At 52.5% G+C, this 23,218-nt stretch overlaps 1 protein-coding gene across 4 annotated transcripts in view; it reads left to right on the plus strand.

The window, feature by feature from the left end:
- LOC140725789 (phospholipase D1-like) overlaps positions 1 to 23,218 on the plus strand; it is a 228,636-nt gene that overhangs the window by 118,799 nt on the left and 86,619 nt on the right. For all 4 annotated transcript variants that reach the window (XM_073041705.1, XM_073041706.1, XM_073041704.1 and 1 more), the window contains 4 exons: positions 6,728 to 6,877; positions 15,999 to 16,082; positions 17,971 to 18,052; positions 22,563 to 22,673. In XM_073041705.1, coding sequence (XP_072897806.1) covers positions 6,728 to 6,877; positions 15,999 to 16,082; positions 17,971 to 18,052; positions 22,563 to 22,673 — 427 coding nt within the window. The remainder of the gene's footprint in view (positions 1 to 6,727; positions 6,878 to 15,998; positions 16,083 to 17,970; positions 18,053 to 22,562; positions 22,674 to 23,218) is intronic.

The raw sequence follows: 23,218 nt of genomic DNA on the forward strand, positions 1-23,218 counted from the left end.
GCATTGTATAAGTGGACTGCTGGTGACCTTTTCCTAGGGCGGAAATGGGTAATATAATGGGGCATAATTTTAAGATGTTTGGAGGAAAGTTTTGGGGAAAATCAGAGATAAGTTTTTTACACAGAGAGCGGTGGGTGTGTGGAACAGGGTGGTCGTAGAGGTAGGCACTTTAGGGGCATTTAAGAGATTTTTAGATAGGCACATTGATGATAAAAATGGAGGATTATGTGGGAGGGAAGGGTTAGTTAAAAGACTGACGCACCTCATGGTTTCCACATGGAACATAGAACATTACCATGTTGTAGAACCCTTCGCAATCTCCACTAGATCACCTCTCAGCCTTGTAGATTAGTCATAGTCAGAGCACCACAACACAGTACAGGCCCTTCAGCCCATTTAATCCATGCTGAACTCTTCATCTACCAGGTCCCCATCGAGCTGCACCCAGAGCCTGGCCCTCCATGCCTCTCCCATTCGTGTACCTATCCAAATCTGTGTCCTCAGGAGGAGGGAGACCTGGTCTGTTCTAACAAGGAAGCTTTCCTGCTCAAGGTCTTCTGTTTCTCTGCATGTTTCTCAGTACTTCCACATCCTGTTCTTAGAGACTCAGCTTAATGCTGCAAGTGTGGTCAAAACGAAGTCCCCTGCAAGTTCAATATTACTTCCTCAGCTGCCAGCCGTTCCTCTGGTATGCAGTTTGCTTCCTTTGTGACCTTGGTGACCTGAGGTGCCCACTCCAGGCTGACACTGTTAATGCACGACCTAGGGACTCACCAACTGCAGGATGCACTGCCCAGCAACCCCCAGTTTAAGCCCAGCCTGATTACAGGGCAAGTTACGATGACCAATTAACCGAGTAACCAGTACATCATGGGACCGTGAGAGTAAACCGTAGCACCACGGGGAGGATGGATAGGCTCCTTGCAGAAGATGTCTGCAAGGAATTGAACTCGGAACTCGGATGCCCCTGGCTGTATTACCGTCGCACTAACTGAGGCACGGGTAGGATAGCACCGTAGTGTAGTGGTGAGCCCATTGCCTCGCAGTGCCAGAGGCCCGTGTTCAATTCCTGCCGCTGCCTCTGACCGTGTGGGTTTCCTCCCACAGTCTAAAGATGTACAGGTTAGTAGGTTAATTTTTCACACGGCACGGGCTGGTTGGGCCAGAGCAGACTGTCACCATACTGTATCTCTAGATTAAAGAGAAAACATTCCGTACTCTCTCTAACTAGATGCTAAATATTCCTGCAGTCTGGAGGAACACGTGAGCTCCCCCAGTGACTGGTGCTAGCTGACAGGCGTATGTTGGTTAGGAAGCCGGGTGAAATCATACCTTGGCACTTAAAAGACATGGTAAATGGGATGTCAGGGTGGAGATGGGTCCCTACCACACGAGGGATAAGGCACTCCTTCCCTCTGCTAGGATGTAGGTCACCCTTGGGAAAGATGTGGCATCTGCTTAGCCCTCCTGGATCAGGGTCATGTGAAGCCATGGGTGCAGGTGGTGGATGGTCCTATGAGCGTATAACACCCGTGTAGCGCTCGTCTTATCTCGTGTGAGCTGCTCGCTGCATTCTTTATGAGAAAATCACATTACATAGTACTACACTAGGTGCCATCAGAAGCTCTAGGTATCAGAAGGAGACAGTGAATAGAAAACACACATTTCAGGAGGTAGGTTTTGTTTATAGAAAATAGCAATATATACAAAATATTTGCATGAGTAAGAACAATTCAAAATTCCAAGTTTCTGTTTTAGGTTCCAAATCTCAGACATCAATGAAATCCAAATTCCTTTTGAGTTTGGATCAATGAGATTCATTAGAATAACCTTTATCACTCTAATTTCTCTAACTAATTAGATCTACTGCTATTCCCTATTTAAAGGTTTACAGATTAACATTTGCCTTTCTATTTATCCCTAGTTAGTTAGAGAACTAATTGAATTCCTATTTTTACCTATTATGGTTAACTTCAATTTCAGTTCAGGTCATTAGGTCTACAAATTCAAATCACAACTTTTAAACGAAGTAAATCTCATTCAGTCCCTTTTCAAAGTCTTTGCAATAATAATCAATTCTTCCAGAAAATCAAATTCGGATCCTTCAAGTGAGAAATAAAATTATACATCCAACTGTATTAAGCCCTCTACGCCTTGAAACGTTTTGTTCTTGCGCTGGCTCTTCGATGTCGGGTGACTCACCACCTTGTTTCTAGGCTGATTGGGTGAACTAGTGGGTCATCCATGAAAGGTCGATTCACAAAACACAGCAAGCTATTAGAAACTAACTAAAGATAAAAAACTATTAAAAGTGGAATTAGTTAGTTTCACCACCCTAGTTATTGGAAATCCTCGGGGTGAAACAAAACAGCAACCTGACCGAGCCCCTGGATATGTTTTAACAGAACTAATTCTCGGTTAACAGGAGAGATCTTGGACACCACTTTCTGCCAACATCGTCCTACTGTAGTTAGCAGGTCAGGCAGCAACCGTTGAAAGAAGCAGTCAACGTTTCAGGTCGAGACGCTTCGTCAGTCCTGAAGAAGGGTCTCGGCCCGAAACGTTGACTGCTTCTTTCAACGGATGCTGCCCGACCTGCTGAGTTCATCCAGCTTGTTTGTACGTCTTGATTTGACCACAGCACCTGCAGTGTACTTTGTGTCTTACTGTAGTTGATGTTCATTATAGCTGTAGCTTCAAAAAAATCTATTTTTCGAAGTCGTCTCTCCTCCAAGGGTTTCACCCTGATGGTTTCCGATAAGTAGGTTGGAGAAACTAACTACTAATTCTACTTTTAATAGTGATTATCTTTGATTAGTTTCTAATAGCTTGCTGCATTTCAGACCCTTGTCCATGCCTCGTCAGCCATGCCTTGTTCTCACACAGCTTTTTTTTTCCAAGTTCTCTTTGGTTTAAATTCGGTAAACCTCATTTTCATCGCTCCACAGGTGGAGCTTTCTAACATGATGTATTTGGGTTTTATTAACCTGGGTTACAAGCAACTGGTGCAGATCACAAGTCCTAGTTATGTAATATGATATGGTGCATAACAATCAAACAATATCGATACAGCTCAGAAACTGAAACTTCATCCAACTAAATGGATGGTAAAGATACAAAAAGGTACTCTTCGACAGTCATAGCATGCTAGAACATTACAAAACAGAAACAGGCCCTTCGGCCCATCTAATCCATGCCAAGCTATTAATCTGTCAAGTCCCATCAACCTGCACCTGGACCGTAGTCCTCCATAACCCTCCCATCCATGTACCTATCCAAATGTCTCTTCAACATTGAAATCGAGCTCGCGTGCACCACTTGTCCCACCACCCTGTCATGCTGCCTTTAACAATTTCACCTTTCACCATTAACCCATGACCTCTAGTTCTAGTCTCACCCAACCTCAGTGGAAAAAGCCTGCTTGCATTTACCCTATCATTTCTCCGTACCTTGTACAGTGAGATGGACCTTTGACCTCAATCTATTTCATTGTGATCGTGCACCTTACTGTCTACCTGCACTTTCTCTGTAGCTGTTAAACTTTATTCTGCCTTCTGTTATTGTTTTCCCCTGTTCTACCTCAGTGCACTGTGTAATGCTCTGACCTGTATGAACAGTGTACAGTATAGTGCAAGCTTTTCACTGTATCTCAGGACATGTGACAACAATAAACTAATTCCAATTCCAAATAGAATGATGTGGGCCAAAACCGGATAAATGGGATTTGCTCAGATGAACATCTTGACTGGCAAGTAGGATTTGGGCTGGACGGCCTATTTCTGAAACAGGAGATTCTGCAGATACGGAAGATCCAGAGCAACACACACAAAATGCTGGAGGAACTCAGCAGGCCAGGCAGTGTCTGTGGCGCACAGCCTCATCGTGACTGCCACTCTCAGGCTGGAGGGGCAACATCCCGTACTCTGTCAAAGCAGCCTCCAACCTGATGGCATGAGCATGAATTATCCAACCCAGTAATCTTTCATCCGTCCCTTTCCTCCTTTTTCCATTTCCTACTCTGGCTCCCCTCTTGTCACAATCTCAGAATTGATGAACGTCCTTTTGGAATGGAGATGAGGGAATTTGTTGCCACAGGTGGCTGTGTGGGCCAAGTCATTGGGTGTAGTTAAAGCAGAGCTTCATAGGTGTGTGATTAGTCAAAGTATGAAGAATTACAGAGATAAGGCACGGAATTGGGGCTGAGAAGGATATGAGTCAGCCATGATGAAAAAGAACAGACTCAATGGGCCAAATGGCCTAATTCTGCTCTTGTATCTTATAGTCTTTGGTTTTACCTCTTCTCTTCTCACCTACCTAACTGGGGCCTCTCCTCCTTCCTTTTCCCCATGGCCTACTCTCCTATCAGATTGCTCCTTCTGCCCTGAACCCTTTTCACCTTTCACCTCCCAGATTCTCAGTTCATTCCCCTCCTGCACTCAACGTCTCACCTACCACCTTCCAGCATGTCCTCCTCTACACCTGATTCTGGCTTCTTCCCCGTTCCTTTCCAGTTCTGATGAAGGTCTCGGCCTGAAACGTCCATTGTCTATTCCTCTCCATAGACATAGCCTGGCCTGTTGAGTTTCTCCAGCATTTTGTTTGTGTTAGTCAGCTTGCTTCTGTTCTGCGTGACTCTGACTCGATGAGCTCTCCTCGTAGACTTGTTGCTTGACAACGGCAGTGAGTCCCGTGCAGTTTAACATCGCAGACTGCCCGGCAAGCTCCTGTTGAGTTATGAAGAAGTGGTGGTCATTACTGAGATAGGGCTGGCCTGTGTACATGTTTACCATATGAGACAGATTAGGGAGAATTAAGACAATATTTAAACTCTGTTATTTACTTGTAAAGGAATTAGACAGATGGTGAAGTAGCAGCAATATATTTACCGGAAGAGCCATCTCTATTGTAACTGAGCCTGGAAATGTTAAAATCCGTGGACTATTTAATTCTGAAGATAGGTTACCAGGGAATCATTGGTAAACAGGTAGTAATGATGAGACAATAATGACACCATTGCTGAGGTAATCTATGAAAAGTTAATAGTTAATGTTGAGTTTCAAGGTGCAATCATCATCAGTGATATTCAACGAACCCCCCTCCCCCACTGCTGGAGGAGTGGGGCCGAGGGAGACCCCAGTGTGGGTGTGTCACACTGTGGGAGGGGTCTTTGTGTGGGTGGGTCACCCTGTGGGAGGAGTCTTTGAGCGGGAGGGTCACACTGTGGGAGGGGTCTTTGTGTGGGTGGGTCACCCTGTGGGAGGGGTCTTTGAGCGGGTGTGTCACACTGTGGGGGGGTCTTTGTGCGGGTGGGTTATCCTGTGGGAGGGGTCTTTGTGCGGGTGGGTCACCCTGTGGGAGGGGTCTTTGTGTGGGTGGGTCACCCTGTGGGAGGGGTCTTTGTGTGGGTGGGTTATCCTGTGGGAGGGGTCACACTGGGAGGGGTCTTTGTGTGGGTGGGTCACACTGTGGGAGGGGTCACCCTGTGGGAGGGGTCTTTGTGCGGGTGGGTCACCCTGTGGGAGGGTCTTTGAGCGGGTGGGTCACCCTGTAGGAGGGGTCTTTGTGCGGGTGGGTCACCCTGTGGGAGGGTCTTTGAGCGGGTGGGTCACCCTGTAGGAGGGGTCTTTGTGCGGGTGGGTCACCCTGTGGGAGGGTCTTTGAGCGGGTGGGTCACCCTGTAGGAGGGGTCTTTGTGCGGGTGGGTCACCCTGTGGGAGGGTCTTTGAGCGGGTGGGTCACCCTGTGGGAGGGGTCTTTGTGCGGGTGGGTCACCCTGTGGGAGGGGTCACCCTGTGGGAGGGGTCTTTGTGCAGGTGGGTCACCCTGTGGGAGGGGTCTTTGAGCAGGTGGGTCACCCTGTGGGAGGGGTCACCCTGTGGGAGGGTCTTTGTGTGGGTGGGTCACACTGTGGGAGGGGTCACCCTGTGGGAGGGGTCTTTGTGCGGGTGGGTCACCCTGTGGGAGGGTCTTTGAGCGGGTGGGTCACCCTGTGGGAGGAGTCTTTGAGCGGGTGGGTCACCCTGTGGGAGGGGTCTTTGTGCAGGTGGGTCACCCTGTGGGAGGGGTCTTTGAGCAGGTGGGTCACCCTGTGGGAGGGGTCACCCTGTGGGAGGGTCTTTGTGTGGGTGGGTCACACTGTGGGAGGGGTCACCCTGTGGGAGGGGTCTTTGTGCGGGTGGGTCACCCTGTGGGAGGAGTCTTTGTGTGGGTGGGTCACCCTGTGGGAGGGGTCACCCTGTGGGAGGGGTCTTTGTGCGGGTGGGTCACCCTGTGGGAGGGTCTTTGAGCGGGTGGGTCACCCTGTAGGAGGGGTCTTTGTGCGGGTGGGTCACCCTGTGGGAGGGTCTTTGAGCGGGTGGGTCACCCTGTAGGAGGGGTCTTTGTGCGGGTGGGTCACCCTGTGGGAGGGTCTTTGAGCGGGTGGGTCACACTGTGGGAGGGGTCACCCTGTGGGAGGGGTCTTTGAGCGGGTGGGTCACCCTGTGGGAGGGGTCTTTGAGCGGGTGGGTCACCCTGTGGGAGGGGTCACCCTGTAGGAGGGGTCTTTGTGTGGGTGGGTCACCCTGTAGGAGGGGTCTTTGTGCGGGTGGGTCACCCTGTGGGAGGGTCTTTGTGCGGGTGGGTCACCCTGTGGGAGGGGTCACCCTGTGGGAGGGGTCTTTGAGCGGGTGGGTCACCCTGTCTGAGTGGTGGTTCTGACGAGGCATGCTTTCCATCTTTACTACAGAACCCTGATCATCAAATGCAACAGTTACCGTCACGCTCGGTGGTGGGGTCAGGAGATCGAGCAGTTCATGCGTAAGCACGCTGCCATTTTCCTGAAGGACCAACGATTCACATCCTTTGCCACTGTGGATGAGGGAATTCTGTCCAAATGGTGAGTGTTATCTCCGGCATTGACCGATACAAGGCCCAGCCCACTGCCAGGGTGGCTTGCCATTCCTGTCAGCACAGCAAGACTTAAACCCGGAGCATGTGACGTACCCTCCCTAACATCACTCCACCCTCCTCCTCGCACCACCTCCTCTGGTACGTCCCTCCACTCTGTCTGCCCCCTCTCCCAGATTCACCACCTCCTCTGGTACGTCCCTCCACTCTGTCTGCCCCCTCTCCCAGATTCACCAACACCTCTGGTACGTCCCTCCACTCTGTCTGCCCCCTCTCCCAGATTCACCACCTCCTCTGGTACGTCCCTCCACTCTGTCTGCCCCTCTCCCAGATTCACCAACACCTCTGGTACGTCCCTCCACTCTGTCTGCCCCCTCTCCCAGATTCACCACCTCCTCTGGTACGTCCCTCCACTCTGTCTGCCCCCTCTCCCAGATTCACCAACACCTCTGGTACGTCCCTCCACTCTGTCTGCCCCCTCTCCCAGATTCACCACCTCCTCTGGTACGTCCCTCCACTCTGTCTGCCCCTCTCCCAGATTCACCAACACCTCTGGTACGTCCCTCCACTCTGTCTGCCCCCTCTCCCAGATTCACCACCTCCTCTGGTACGTCCCTCCACTCTGTCTGCCCCCTCTCCCAGATTCACCACCTCCTCTGGTACGTCCCTCCACTCTGTCTGCCCCCTCTCCCAGATTCACCAACACCTCTGGTACGTCCTTCCACTCTGCCCCCTCTCCCAGATTCACCACCTCCTCTGGTACGTCCCTCCACTCTGTCTGCCCCCTCTCCCAGATTCACCACCTCCTCTGGTACGTCCCTCCACTCTGTCTGCCCCCTCTCCCAGATTCACCAACACCTCTGGTACGTCCCTCCACTCTGTCTGCCCCCTCTCCCAGATTCACCACCTCCTCTGGTACGTCCCTCCACTCTGTCTGCCCCGTCTCCCAGATTCACCAACACCTCTGGTACGTCCCTCCACTCTGTCTGCCCCCTCTCCCAGATTCACCACCTCCTCTGGTACGTCCCTCCACTCTGTCTGCCCCCTCTCCCAGATTCACCAACACCTCTGGTACGTCCCTCCACTCTGTCTGCCCCCTCTCCCAGATTCACCACCTCCTCTGGTACGTCCCTCCACTCTGTCTGCCCCCTCTCCCAGATTAACCACCTCCTCTGGTACGTCCCTCCACTCTGTCTGCCCCCTCTCCCAGATTCACCACATCCTCTGGTACGTCCCTCCACTCTGTCTGCCCCCTCTCCCAGATTCACCACCTCCTCTGGTACGTCCCTCCACTCTGTCTGCCCCCTCTCCCAGATTCACCACCTCCTCTGGTACGTCCCTCCACTCTGTCTGCCTCCTCTCCCAGATTCACCAACACCTCTGGTACGTCCCTCCACTCTGTCTGCCCCCTCTCCCAGATTCACCACCTCCTCTGATACGTCCCTCCACTCTGTCTGCCCCCTCTCCCAGATTCACCACCTCCTCTGGTACGACCCTCCACTCTGTCTGCCCCCTCTCCCAGATTCACCACCTCCTCTGGTACGTCCCTCCACTCTGTCTGCCCCCTCTCCCAGATTCACCACCTCCTCTGGTACGTCCCTCCACTCTGTCTGCCCGCTCTCCCAGATTCACCACCTCCTCTGGTACGTCCCTCCACTCTGTCTGCCCCCTCTCCCAGATTCACCACCTCCTCTGGTACGTCCCTCCACTCTGCCCCCTCTCCCAGATTCACCACCTCCTCTGGTACGTCCCTCCACTCTGTCTGCCCCCTCTCCCAGATTCACCACCTCCTCTGGTACGTCCCTCCACTCTGTCTGCCCCCTCTCCCAGATTCACCACCTCCTCTGGTACGTCCCTCCACTCTGTCTGCCCCCTCTCCCAGATTCACCAACACCTCTGGTACGTCCCTCCACTCTGTCTGCCCCCTCTCCCAGATTCACCAACACCGCTGGTACGTCCCTCCACTCTGTCTGCCCCCTCTCCCAGATTCACCACCTCCTCTAGTACGTCCCTCCACTCTGTCTGCCCCCTCTCCCAGATTCACCACCTCCTCTGGTACGTCCCTCCACTCTGTCTGCCCCCTCTTCCGGATTCACCAACACCTCTGGTACGTCCCTCCACTCTGTCTGCCCCCTCTCCCAGATTTACCACCTCCTCTGGTACGTCCCTCTACTCTGTCTGCCCCCTCTCCCAGATTCACCAACACCTCTGGTACGTCCCTCCACTCTGTCTGCCCCCTCTCCCAGATTCACCACCTCCTCTGGTACGTCCCTCCACTCTGTCTGCCCCCTCTCCCAGATTCACCACCTCCTCTGGTACGTCCCTCCACTCTGTCTGCCCCCTCTCCCAGATTCACCACCTCCTCTGTTACGTCCCTCCACTCTGTCTGCCCCCTCTCCCAGATTCACCACCTCCTCTGGTACGTCCCTCCACTCTGTCTGCCCCCTCTCCCAGATTCACCACCTCCTCTGGTACGTCCCTCCACTCTGTCTGCCCCCTCTCCCAGATTCACCACCTCCTCTGGTACGTCCCTCCACTCTGTCTGCCCCCTCTCCCAGATTCACCACCTCCTCTGGTACGTCCCTCCACTCTGTCTGCCCCCTCTCCCAGATTCACCAACACCTCTGGTACGTCCCTCCACTCTGTCTGCCCCCTCTCCCAGATTCACCACCTCCTCTGGTACGTCCCTCCACTCTGTCTGCCCCGTCTCCCAGATTCACCAACACCTCTGGTACGTCCCTCCACTCTGTCTGCCCCCTCTCCCAGATTCACCACCTCCTCTGGTACGTCCCTCCACTCTGTCTGCCCCCTCTCCCAGATTCACCAACACCTCTGGTACGTCCCTCCACTCTGTCTGCCCCCTCTCCCAGATTCACCACCTCCTCTGGTACGTCCCTCCACTCTGTCTGCCCCCTCTCCCAGATTAACCACCTCCTCTGGTACGTCCCTCCACTCTGTCTGCCCCCTCTCCCAGATTCACCACCTCCTCTGGTACGTCCCTCCACTCTGTCTGCCCCCTCTCCCAGATTCACCACCTCCTCTGGTACGTCCCTCCACTCTGTCTGCCCCCTCTCCCAGATTCACCACCTCCTCTGGTACGTCCCTCCACTCTGTCTGCCTCCTCTCCCAGATTCACCAACACCTCTGGTACGTCCCTCCACTCTGTCTGCCCCCTCTCCCAGATTCACCACCTCCTCTGATACGTCCCTCCACTCTGTCTGCCCCCTCTCCCAGATTCACCACCTCCTCTGGTACGACCCTCCACTCTGTCTGCCCCCTCTCCCAGATTCACCACCTCCTCTGGTACGTCCCTCCACTCTGTCTGCCCCCTCTCCCAGATTCACCACCTCCTCTGGTACGTCCCTCCACTCTGTCTGCCCGCTCTCCCAGATTCACCACCTCCTCTGGTACGTCCCTCCACTCTGTCTGCCCCCTCTCCCAGATTCACCACCTCCTCTGGTACGTCCCTCCACTCTGCCCCCTCTCCCAGATTCACCACCTCCTCTGGTACGTCCCTCCACTCTGTCTGCCCCCTCTCCCAGATTCACCACCTCCTCTGGTACGTCCCTCCACTCTGTCTGCCCCCTCTCCCAGATTCACCACCTCCTCTGGTACGTCCCTCCACTCTGTCTGCCCCCTCTCCCAGATTCACCAACACCTCTGGTACGTCCCTCCACTCTGTCTGCCCCCTCTCCCAGATTCACCACCTCCTCTAGTACGTCCCTCCACTCTGTCTGCCCCCTCTCCCAGATTCACCACCTCCTCTGGTACGTCCCTCCACTCTGTCTGCCCCCTCTTCCGGATTCACCAACACCTCTGGTACGTCCCTCCACTCTGTCTGCCCCCTCTCCCAGATTTACCACCTCCTCTGGTACGTCCCTCCACTCTGTCTGCCCCCTCTCCCAGATTCACCACCTCCTCTGGTACGTCCCTCCACTCTTTCTGCCCCCTCTCCCAGATTCACCACCTCCTCTGGTACGTCCCTCCACTCTGTCTGCCCCCTCTCCCAGATTCACCACCTCCTCTGGTACGTCCCTCTACTCTGTCTGCCCCCTCTCCCAGATTCACCAACACCTCTGGTACGTCCCTCCACTCTGTCTGCCCCCTCTCCCAGATTCACCACCTCCTCTGGTACGTCCCTCCACTCTGTCTGCCCCCTCTCCCAGATTCACCACCTCCTCTGGTACGTCCCTCCACTCTGTCTGCCCCCTCTCCCAGATTCACCACCTCCTCTGTTACGTCCCTCCACTCTGTCTGCCCCCTCTCCCAGATTCACCACCTCCTCTGGTACGTCCCTCCACTCTGTCTGCCCCCTCTCCCAGATTCACCACCTCCTCTGGTACGTCCCTCCACTCTGTCTGCCCCCTCTCCCAGATTCACCACCTCCTCTGGTACGTCCCTCCACTCTGTCTGCCCCCTCTCCCAGATTCACCACCTCCTCTGGTACGTCCCTCCACTCTGTCTGCCCCGTCTCCCAGATTCACCAACACCTCTGGTACATCCCTCCACTCTGTCTGCCCCCTCTCCCAGATTCACCACCTCCTCTGGTACGTCCCTCCACTCTGTCTGCCCCCTCTCCCAGATTCACCAACACCTCTGGTACGTCCCTCCACTCTGTCTGCCCCCTCTCCCAGATTCACCACCTCCTCTGGTACGTCCCTCCACTCTGTCTGCCCCCTCTCCCAGATTAACCACCTCCTCTGGTACGTCCCTCCACTCTGTCTGCCCCCTCTCCCAGATTCACCAACACCGCTGGTACGTCCCTCCACTCTGTCTGCCCCCTCTCCCAGATTCACCACCTCCTCTGGTACGTCCCTCCACTCTGTCTGCCCCCTCTCCCAGATTCACCACCTCCTCTGGTACGTCCCTCCACTCCGTCTGTCCCCTCTCCCAGATTCACCACCTCCTCTGGTACGTCCCTCCACTCTGTCTGCCCCCTCTCCCAGATTCACCAACACCTCTGGTACGTCCCTCCACTCTGTCTGCCCCCTCTCCCAGATTCACCAACACCTCTGGTACGTCGCTCCACTCTGTCTGCCCCCTCTCCCAGATTCACCATCTCCTCTGGTACGTCCCTCCACTCTGTCTGCCCCCGCTCCCAGATTCACCACCTCCTCTGGTATGTCCCTCCACTCTGTCTGTCCCCTCTCCCAGATTCACCAACACCTCTGGTACGTCCTTCCACTCTGCCCCCTCTCCCAGATTCACCACCTCCTCTGGAACGTCCCTCCACTCTGTCTGCCCCCTCTCCCAGATTCACCACCTCCTCTGGTACGTCCCTCCACTCTGTCTGCCCCCTCTCCCAGATTCACCACCTCCTCTGGTACGTCCCTCCACTCTGTCTGCCCCCTCTCCCAGATTCACCACCTCCTCTGCTACGTCCCTCCACTCTGTCTGCCCCCTCTCCCAGATTCACCACCTCCTCTGGTACGTCCCTCCACTCTGTCTGCCCCCTCTCCCAGATTCACCACCTCCTCTGGTACGTCCCTCCACTCTGTCTGCCCCCTCTCCCAGATTCACCAACACCTCTGGTACGTCCCTCCACTCTGTCTGCCCCCTCTCCCAGATTCACCACCTCCTCTGGTACGTCCCTCCACTCTGTCTGCTCCCTCTCCCAGATTCACCAACACCTCTGGTACGTCCCTCCACTCTGTCTGCCCCCTCTCCCAGATTCACCACCTCCTCTGGTACGTCCCTCCACTCTGTCTGCCCCCTCTCCCAGATTCACCACCTCCTCTGGTACGTCCCTCCACTCTGTCTGCCCCCTCTCCCAGATTCACCACCTCCTCTGGTACGTCCCTCCACTCTGCCGGCCCCCTCTCCCAGATTCACCACCTCCTCTGGTACGTCCCTCCACTCTGCCGGCCCCCTCTCCCAGATTCACCACCTCCTCTGGTACGTCCCTCCACTCTGCCGGCCCCCTCTCCCAGATTCACCACCTCCTCTGGTACGTCCCTCCACTCTGTCTGCCCCCTCTCCCAGATTCACCACCTCCTCTGGTACGTCCCTCCACTCTGTCTGCCCCCTCTCCCAGATTCACCACCTCCTCTGGTACGTCCCTCCACTCTGCCGGCCCCCTCTCCCAGATTCACCACCTCCTCTGGTACGTCCCTCCACTCTGCCGGCCCCCTCTCCCAGATTCACCACCTCCTCTGGTACGTCCCTCCACTCTGCCGGCCCCCTCTCCCAGATTCACCACCTCCTCTGGTACGTCCCTCCATTCTGCCGGCCCCCTCTCCCAGATTCACCACCTCCTCTGGTACGTCCCTCCACTCTGTCTGCCCCCTCTCCCAGATTCACCACCTCCTCTGGTACGTCCCTCCACTCTGTCTGCCCCCTCTCCCAGATTCACCACCTCCTCTGGTACGTCCCTCCACTCTGCCGGCCCCCTCTCCCAGATTCACCACCTCCTCTGGTACGTCCCTCCACTCTGCCGGCCCCCTCTCCCAGATTCACCACCTCCTCTGGTACGTCCCTCCACTCTGCCGGCCCCCTCTCCCAGATTCACCACCTCCTCTGGTACGTCCCTCCACTCTGCCGGCCCCCTCTCCCAGATTCACCTCCTCCTCTGGTACGTCCCTCCACTCTGCCGGCCCCCTCTCCCAGATTCACCTCCTCCTCTGGTACGTCCCTCCACTCTGTCTGCCCCCTCTCCCAGATTCACCACCTCCTCTGGTACATCCCTCCATTCTGCCGGTCCCCTCTCCTCCCTGCACCACCTCCTCTGGTACTGCAACTGAGCCTGAGGGAGCAATTTCGGCCTGTCAGCTTCATGCTCGATCTGGGAGGAACAATCCCAGGAATCAGTCCCTTCCACTCTTCCTTATTTCCCTCCAACCCAGAAGCATATATGAAAAAGGAACAGAATTATGCCATTCAGCCCATCGTGTTTTCTCTACCATTCCATCGTGACTGATTTATTATCTCTTTCAAACCCCTTCTCTTGATTTCCCTGTGTAACTTTGCGTACCCTTTCTCATCTAGAACCTCTCCTCTTCAAATATTCCCAATGATTTGGCCTCCACAGCCATCTGTGGAGATCAATTCCACAGATTCCCCACCCTCTGGCTAAAGCAATTCCTCCTCATCTCTGCTCTATAGGGATGTCCCTCTATTCTGAGGCTGTGCCCTCTGGTCATAGACTCCCCAACTATAGGAAACATCCTCTCCACATCCACTCTATCTGTGTCCTCTGGTCCTAGACTCCCCCACTATAGGAAACATCCTCTCCACATCCACTCTATCTGTGTCCTCTGTTCCTAGACTCCCCCACTATAGGAAACATCCTCTCCACATCAACTAGGCCTTTCAATATGTGATAGTTTTCAATGAGATCCCTCCTCATTCTCCTAAACGCCATTGAGTGCAGGCCCAGAGCTTCTCATATGTTATCCCTTTCATTCCTGGGATCATTCTCGTCAGCCTCCTCTGGACCCTCTCCAATGCCAGCATGTCTTTTCTTAGATAAGGGGCCCTAAACAGCTCACACTGTTCCAAGTGTGATCTGACCAGTGCCTTATAAAGCCTCAGCAATACATCCCTGCTCTTGTACTCTAGTCTCGAAATGGAAGCAAACATTGCATTTGCCTTCCTCACCACCAATTCAAACTGCAAGTTAATCTTTAAGGAATCTGGCACAAGGACACCCAAGTCCTTTTCCTTCTGATTTCTGCGTTTGCTCCTCATTTCAATCCCAACTACATTCTCTCACTCATCTTCACATCAATATTCCTCACCCCACTAGCGGATTCTTCCCCTCACCAACATACCAGTGGCGGATTAACCCTCCCACCGTGCACGTTGTTGGATCTGGGAGGAAACTGGAGCCCTCGAGGGAAACCCACACAGTCCTCAGGGAGAATATGCCACTTCCATACAAGAGCACTGAAGGATGAGATTGAGCACAAATGGTTTTAACTGGAAGGCAGAAGCATTGCCCACTGCACAAAAGCATGACATCTTCACCTACCCCTTCTTCCCTCTGTGCAGCCCGTGAAACACTTCACGTTCATCTCCTCACATTCTCTTTCATGTGCTTCACCTCTCCCCCCTCCCCCTACCTTCTCTCCCCATCTCTCCCCTCCCCCACCCCCTCTCCACCCCCTCCCCTTCCCTCTCTCACCACCTCCTCTCCCCCCTCCCCTCTCCTGCCCGCTTTGTCCACTCTCTCCCCCCTCACTCTCCCCCTCCTCCCTCTCTACTTCTCCTTCCCCCTCCCCCTCACTGGCCTCCTTCCCACACTACAGTCCTCCTCAACCCATCAATCCTCGACCATCTCCCTTACCTCGATTCAGGGCTACAGACAGTCCTCAGGTGAGGCAACTCCTCACCGGTGAGTCTGTTGGGGTTGTCTCGCTGAGGCCTGCCCCACATCAGTCGGGCCTGGTGTAGAGGGGGGTCTGCTTTGTCGAGCTCCGTCACTCAGTCTGTCACATCAGGCAAGTTCCTGACGGCACCCCCATTTTAAATCTGCTTCCCCTTCCCGTTCTGATGTGTCAGTCCATCTCCTCCTCTGCTGTCACGATGACTGACTCTCCAGGTGGGGGAGAAATATTCCATCTGGGTAGCCTCCAACCTGACGGCATGAATGTTGATTTCTCCAGCTTCTGGTAACTTCTCCCTTTCTCCATCTTCTCCCATTCTGGATCCCCTCTTCTTACCTGCCCATCTCATTCCTCTGCTCTCCCTCCTCCCTCCCCTTTTCCCATGGTCCGCTATCCTTTCCTATCAGATTCTTCCTCCTTCAGCCTGTCACCTGCCCACGAATAACTTCATCCCTCACCTGGTCTGTCCTATCACCAGCCAGCTTGTACACTTCCCCCTTACTACACCTTATTCTGGCATCTTACCTCTTTCCTTTCCTGTCAAGATGAAGGGTCTCGGCCCGAAACATCGTCTGTTTATTCCCTCTGTAGATGCTGCCTGACCTGCTGAGTTTGGTGTGTGTGTTTCTCTCCCTCTCCACCCCTTCAGTTCTCTCCCCCTTGACAACTCTCCACTGTGCCCCCACGTTACGCACCCGCTGATCCAGTTCCCAGTGGGTAAGGGGGATTGGGGACTGGAACCCCTCGGTATGGAGCCCTCATTTAACCATCTTCCTCCTCACACAGGTACGTCAACGCCAAAAACTACTTTGAAGACGTGGCGGACGCTATGGAGAGTGCCCAGGAGGAAATATTCATCACCGACTGGTGGTAAGTTGTTTGATGTGTGTCTTTCGGGGAGAAATAAGAGCAGATAGCATGGAGGGGCCACTGAACAGGATCACAAAAGCAACAGAAAGTTGTAAACTCTGCCAGCTCCATCGTGGGCACTAGCCTCTTCTCATTGCCACCATCAACAAGGAGGTACAGGAACCTGAATTAAAGCTTTAGGAACGGCTTCTTCCTCTCCACCATCACATTTCTGAATAGACTGTAGGCACTCATATATGTAGCTGGGGTGCTAAGTCTGTTGCACAGTACAGCACTGGTCAACGTGGAGCGGAGAGCGAGTTTGTAAGCCTGACGGGAGCAAAGGATGTTGGGAGTGGTGGGGTGCAGTGCCACGGGAGGGGTGTGTGTGAGGCAGGTGCCAGGGGTGGGAAGTCATTTATTGTCATTTCGGCCATAACGGCTGGTAGAGTACACAGTGAAAACGAGACAACGTTTTTCAGGACCACGGTGCTACATGTGGCACCAGCCCTGAGGTCGTGGAGTTTGTTGTTTTGCAGCTGCAGCACAAAGTAACACATTTAAAACTTACTACAACTTCTTATAAGAAATATAAAGATGAAAATTGTCTTAATCCTGTCATGTGTACTGAGGTAGAGTGAAGGGCTTGTCTCGCACTCTCTCAGATCACTGACAGTGCATTGAGCTGGAATGAAATAAGACAATAACAGAGTAGAACATATATGTCAAACTCAAGGCCCGCGGGCCGGATTTGGCCCGCGGTGGAATTATCTTTGGCCCGCGAGATAATATCTAATTACTATTAAAGCTGGCCCCAGTAATCGAAGCGCCTATGGCGTATGATATGGCTAATGCTGAGTTTATTCAGGTACCAGGTTTTCAGGGTTTTTAGTGTTTATTCGGCAGTCTTCTTCATAAGAAACGGAATTTGTAAAGTGAAACACTTTGTAGTTATAGCAGAGACTGAGACACATAAGAGCAGGCTGAAAAAACGGAGGCAACGAAAGCTGCGTTCACACGCGTCCGACTGATCCGGCCTGCATGAAGCTGCATTTTGCTCAATCCGGCCCGTGACCTAAAATGAGTTTGACACCCCTGGAGTAGAATAAAGTGTGAATGTTACTGAGGAGTGCAGTGCAGGTAAACGATGAGAGTACAAGGACATTATGAGGTAGATTGTGAGGCCAAACGTTCAACTTATCATACAAAAGGTCTGATCAATACTCATGTAACACTGCGACCGAAGCTGTCCTTGAGCCTGGTGGGACATGTTCTCAGGATTTTATATCTTCTGCTTGATAGGAGAAGGGGGAAGAGAGAATGTTTGGGTGAGTTGGTCTTTGATTATACCGGCTGCTTTACCGAGGCAGTGAGAAGTGTAATCAGAGTCCATTGAGGGGAGGCTGGTTTCTGTGATGTCCACAACCCATGTTCCCTCTAGGCCGTTCGCATGTGCGCGCGCACGCTTTTCAATCAGCGCATAAAGGAAATGAATGTGCGCACAAAAGGTGAGTTACCGAAAATAAGGTGGTAATTAATAATTATATTTATTGAAATGCCAAAGACAGGAGAGAGAAAAATAAATGAGTGACTTAAATATGTATGCTATTTTGTTGTTGTTCTGTGCAGTCTTATGTCTAATATTTTGTAAACCTGCATAAACTGTGCCATGTGTGAATTCAGTGTGCACGTACTTTTGTCACAGGAAGAAAATTTGCACAACATAAGATTTTTGCACACACTGACTACTAAGGATGAGAGGGAACATTGTCCACACCCCTGCATTTCCTTGTGGTCACAGTCAGATCAGTTGTTGAGCCAAACTGTGATGCTTCCAGACAGCTTGTGTTTGGTCTCTGGGCTGAAGGGTTTAGATGCCTAACTGTGCTCTTTACTCTGGGATACGTAGGTTGAGTCCAGAGATCTTCCTCAAGAGGCCAGTGATGGAGGGAAACCACTGGAGGCTGGACTGCATCCTCAAACGCAAAGCAGTGAGTTCCTCTTTCTTCTTTGATCTGCAGAAACAAGCTCCGGCCTATCAAATCTAGGCAAGCCACCAGTTAGTTACCCATCTATCTACCTTGTGTACACCTTCAAACATCACGGAAACAGGCCCAATGGCCCATCAAGTCCAATCTAGCCACTGACTACCCACCTACCCTGGAGGGACACACTGTAGACACTGGAGCAATGCACAACTTTTTGGACAAACTCTGTGTGTTGAACAGTGTGTGTGCTCGTGTGGGGAGCGTGTGTTGCGGGTGGGGGAAGGGCAAAGGATTCTCGACGTTTTGGTTCCTGACGCAGGGTGTTGTCCCAAAATGTCAGTGACTCCTCCACCTACACACAGACGCTGCTTGATCTGCTGAGTTCCAGAGTCATCGAGTCACACCACATGGGAACAGGCCCTCGGCCCATCTGCTCTCTGCCAGCTGAGTTCCCCAGGGGGCTAATCCCATCTCCCTTTGTTTGGCCCACAGCCCTCTAACCCTCTCCTGTCCATGCACTTGGCTTCTATATGTTGCTAGGGTGCCCACCTCAATCACTCTATCTGGCAGCTCTTTCCAAATGTGCACCACTCTTTGTGTGAAGTATCTGCCGCTGATGTCTCTTTTGGACCATGGACAGCAGAATTAGGCTGTCTGGTCCATCGAGTCTGCTCCACCACTCCAACATGGTTGATTTTCTTCATCCCTTTCAACCCCATTCTCCTGCCTTCTACCTGTCACCCCGACTAATCAAGAATCTATCAACCTCTGCCTTAAGTATGGACAATGACTTGGTCTGCACAGTCGTCTGTGGCAATGAATTCCACAGGTTCACCAGCCTCTGGCTAAAGAAATATCTCCTCATCTCTATTCTAAGTGGATGCCCCTCTATTCTGAGGCCGTGTCCTCTGGTCCCAGACTCACCCACTATAGGCAACATCCTCTCCGCATCCACTCTATCTGTGTCCTCTGGTCCCAGACTCCCCCATTATAGGAAACATCCTCTCCACATCCACTCTATCTGTGTCCTCTGGTCCTAGACTCCCCCACTATAGGAAACATCCTCTCCACATCCACTCTATCTGTGTCCTCTGGTCCTAGACTCCCCCACTATAGGAAACATCCTCTCCGCATCCACTCTATCTGTGTCCTCTGGTCCCAAACTCCCCCACTGTAGGAAACATCCTCTCCACATCCACTCTATCTGTGTCCTCTGGTCCCAAACTCCCCCACTGTAGGAAATATCCTCTCCACATCCACTCTATCTGTGTCCTCTGGTCCCAGACTCCCCCACTATAGGAAACATCCTCTCCACATCCACTCTATCTGTGTCCTCTGGTCCTAGACTCCCCCACTATAGGAAACATCCTCTCCACATCCACTCTATCTGTGTCCTCTGGTCCTAGACTCCCCCACTATAGGAAACATCCTCTCCGCATCCACTCTATCTGTGTCCTCTGGTCCCAAACTCCCCCACTGTAGGAAACATCCTCTCCACATCCACTCTATCTGTGTCCTCTGGTCCCAAACTCCCCCACTGTAGGAAATATCCTCTCCACATCCACTCTATCTGTGTCCTCTGGTCCCAGACTCACCCACTATAAGAAACATCCTCTCCACATTCACTCTATCTGTGTCCTCTGGTCCCAGACTCCCCCACTGTAGGAAACATCCTCTCCGCATCCACTCTATCTGTGTCCTCTGGTCCCAAACTCCCCCACTATAGGAAACATTCTCTCCACATCCACTCTGTCTGTGTCCTCTGGTCCCAGGCTCACCCACTATAGGCAACATCCTCTCCACATCCACTCTATCTGTGTCCTCTGGTCCTAGACTCCTCCACTATAGGAAACATCCTCTCCACATCCACTCTATCTGTGTCCTCTGGTCCTAGACTCCCCCACTACAGGAAACATCCTCTCCACATCCACTCTATCTGTGTCCTCTGGTCCTAGACTCCCCCACTATAGGAAACATCCTCTCCACATCCACTCTATCTGTGTCCTCTGGTCCTAGACTCCCCCACTACAGGAAACATCCTCTCCACATCCACTCTATCTGTGTCCTCTGGTCCCAGACTCCCCCACTATAGGAAACATCCTCTCCACATCCACTCTATCTGTGTCCTCTGGTCCTAGACTCCCCCACTATAGGAAACATCCTCTCCACATCCACTCTATCTGTGTCCTCTGGTCCTAGACTCCCCCACTATAGGAAACATCCTCTCCGCATCCACTCTATCTGTGTCCTCTGGTCCCAAACTCCCCCACTGTAGGAAACATCCTCTCCACATCCACTCTATCTGTGTCCTCTGGTCCCAAACTCCCCCACTGTAGGAAATATCCTCTCCACATCCACTCTATCTGTGTCCTCTGGTCCCAGACTCACCCACTATAAGAAACATCCTCTCCACATTCACTCTATCTGTGTCCTCTGGTCCCAGACTCCCCCACTGTAGGAAACATCCTCTCCGCATCCACTCTATCTGTGTCCTCTGGTCCCAAACTCCCCCACTATAGGAAACATTCTCTCCACATCCACTCTATCTGTGTCCTCTGGTCCCAGGCTCACCCACTATAGGCAACATCCTCTCCACATCCACTCTATCTGTGTCCTCTGGTCCTAGACTCCTCCACTATAGGAAACATCCTCTCCACATCCACTCTATCTGTGTCCTCTGGTCCTAGACTCCCCCACTACAGGAAACATCCTCTCCACATCCACTCTATCTGTGTCCTCTGGTCCTAGACTCCCCCACTATAGGAAACATCCTCTCCACATCCACTCTATCTGTGTCCTCTGGTCCTAGACTCCCCCACTACAGGAAACATCCTCTCCACATCCACTCTATCTGCGCCCTCTGGTCCTAGACTCCCTCACTATAGAAAACACTCTCTCCACATCCACTCTATCTGCGCCCTCTGGTCCTAGACTCCCCCACTATAGAAAACACTCTCTCCACATCCACTCTATCTGTGTCCTCTGGTCCTAGACTCCCCCACTATAGGCAACATCCTCTCCACATCCACTCCATCTTGGCCTTTCAATATTCGAGAGGTTTCAATGAGATCCCCCCTCTTGTTCTTCCAAACTCCAGTGAGTGCAGGCCCAGAGCCATCAAACATTCCTCATTTTCTTCTCGTGGTTTTACTCTCAGGATGAACTGCCCACTCCTTTTTTTCCCTTTTTGTTTTTGTTTGTAGAGAATTGTGGGGGTTTTTTTCATATAAAAAATTCAAAAAGTTTTTTTTCTTTTTATGAATTGGTAAGAGGAGAACTAATTAACTTTTTCCTTATTATACATTCTATATCAGATTAATAATTTATATGACTTGCATAATGTTTATTTCTCCTATATGTATTATTGATATATATGTATTTGAGATAATTCTCCTCTTGTTTGTGTACATGCTCTTTTTAAATCAACAAAAAGATTGATAAAGAAGAACATTCCTCAGATGATAACCCTTTCACCCCTGGGATTATTCTCGTAAAGCACTTCCTGACGGTCACCAATGCCAGCACATCCTTTCTTAGACAAATTATTGTAGAACATGGAACAGTCCAAACCCTTCAACCCACAATGTTGTACTGACTTTTTAACGTACTCTAACCCTACCCTCCCACATAACCCTCCATTTTTCTTTCATCGATATGCCTATCTAAGAGTCTTTTAAATGTCCCTAGTGTAAATGCCCTGCATTAGGGACCTACTCTTCTGCCAGCAGGTTCTATGCACCCACCACTCTGATATCCCCCTCCCCTATACAGTACTTTCTGCCAATCACCTTAAAATGATGTCTTCCTGTGTTAGTCATCTCATATCCTGAGTCTCTGCGTATCCATTCGATCTCTGTCTCTGTCACCCCCAATCCACCTTTGTTCCCAACAGGAAAGTCCTAGCTTGCTCACTTTATCTCCATATGACATCTAGTGCAGGCAGCATCCTGGTAAACCTCCGCAGCCTCTCCAGAGCTTCCACATCCTTCCTATAATGAGGTGACCAGAACTGACCACAGTACTCCAAGTGTGATCTAAGCAGGGCTTTACCTCATGGCTTGTGAACTGAACCCCCTTCTCACAAAGGCCAAGGCACCACAAGCCTTCTTAGTCACCCTGTCACCTCGTGCTGCAACTGTGAGGCATCTACGGAGGTGGAGCTGAGGTCCCTCTCTCCCTCCGCACTGCTAAGAATCCGGCCATCAACACTATCCTCTGGCTTCAGGCTTCACCTCCCTAAGTGAATCACTTCACAATTCTTCAGACTGAACTCTATCTGCCTCCTCTCAGCCTGGCTCTGCATCCTGTCGATGTCCCATTGTAACCCATGACAACCTTCTACAGAGTCCACAACACCCCCAACCTTCGTGTCGACGTAAATTCAGCTACTCACCCTTCCACTTCCTCATCCGAGGTATCTTTCACAATCACGAGCAGCGACTCTGTTGTTTAAATTCCTGCAGTCCCTTCAGTTTTCCGCTTCATTCTCCTTTCTGTCTGTCTGTCTTGGCAGCAACAAGGTGTGAAGGTGTTTGTGATGCTCTACAAGGAGGTGGAGCTCGCTCTGGGGATCAACAGTGAGTACAGCAAGAGGACTTTGATGCGTCTTCACCCCAACATTAAGGTGAGTGACTTTTGACTGAGAACCTGGCATGGACAGGACTGGCAAAATGGGGAATACAGCCCATAGTGCGGGGAAACAAAGGACTTAGAACAGCGGAAAGGGTGAGCAGCTTCAAGTTCTTGGGCGTCGACATCTCAGAAGATCTCTCCTGGGCCCAACATATTGATGTAGCTACCAAGGGCATGACAGCGACTATATTTCATTAGGAGTTTGCGGAGACAAAACCTTGAGCAAATTTCTACAGATGTACCGTGGTTGCATCACCGTCTGTCGTGCCTCCTTTGCAATCACATCACTATGTTGGGCCCAAGGTCAATCTCCTGAGATGCTGATGACCGGGAACTCGAACTGCTCAACAGGTAGAGCAGGCAGGTGAAAGCACGCAGTTTCTTCCCCAGGGAGAGGGTTTGAAACACGAGGGCATAAGTTTAAGATTAGAGGTGAGAGATTTTAAATCAGTTTAAGGAACTTGTGGCTTGGTGGCCAAGTTTGTAGACAATACAAAGGGAAGTTGAGGAAGCAGGGAGTTTGCAGAAGGACTTTGA

Source organism: Hemitrygon akajei, chromosome 3, assembly GCF_048418815.1.
Source record: "Hemitrygon akajei chromosome 3, sHemAka1.3, whole genome shotgun sequence".
Taxonomy (NCBI): domain Eukaryota; kingdom Metazoa; phylum Chordata; class Chondrichthyes; order Myliobatiformes; family Dasyatidae; genus Hemitrygon; species Hemitrygon akajei.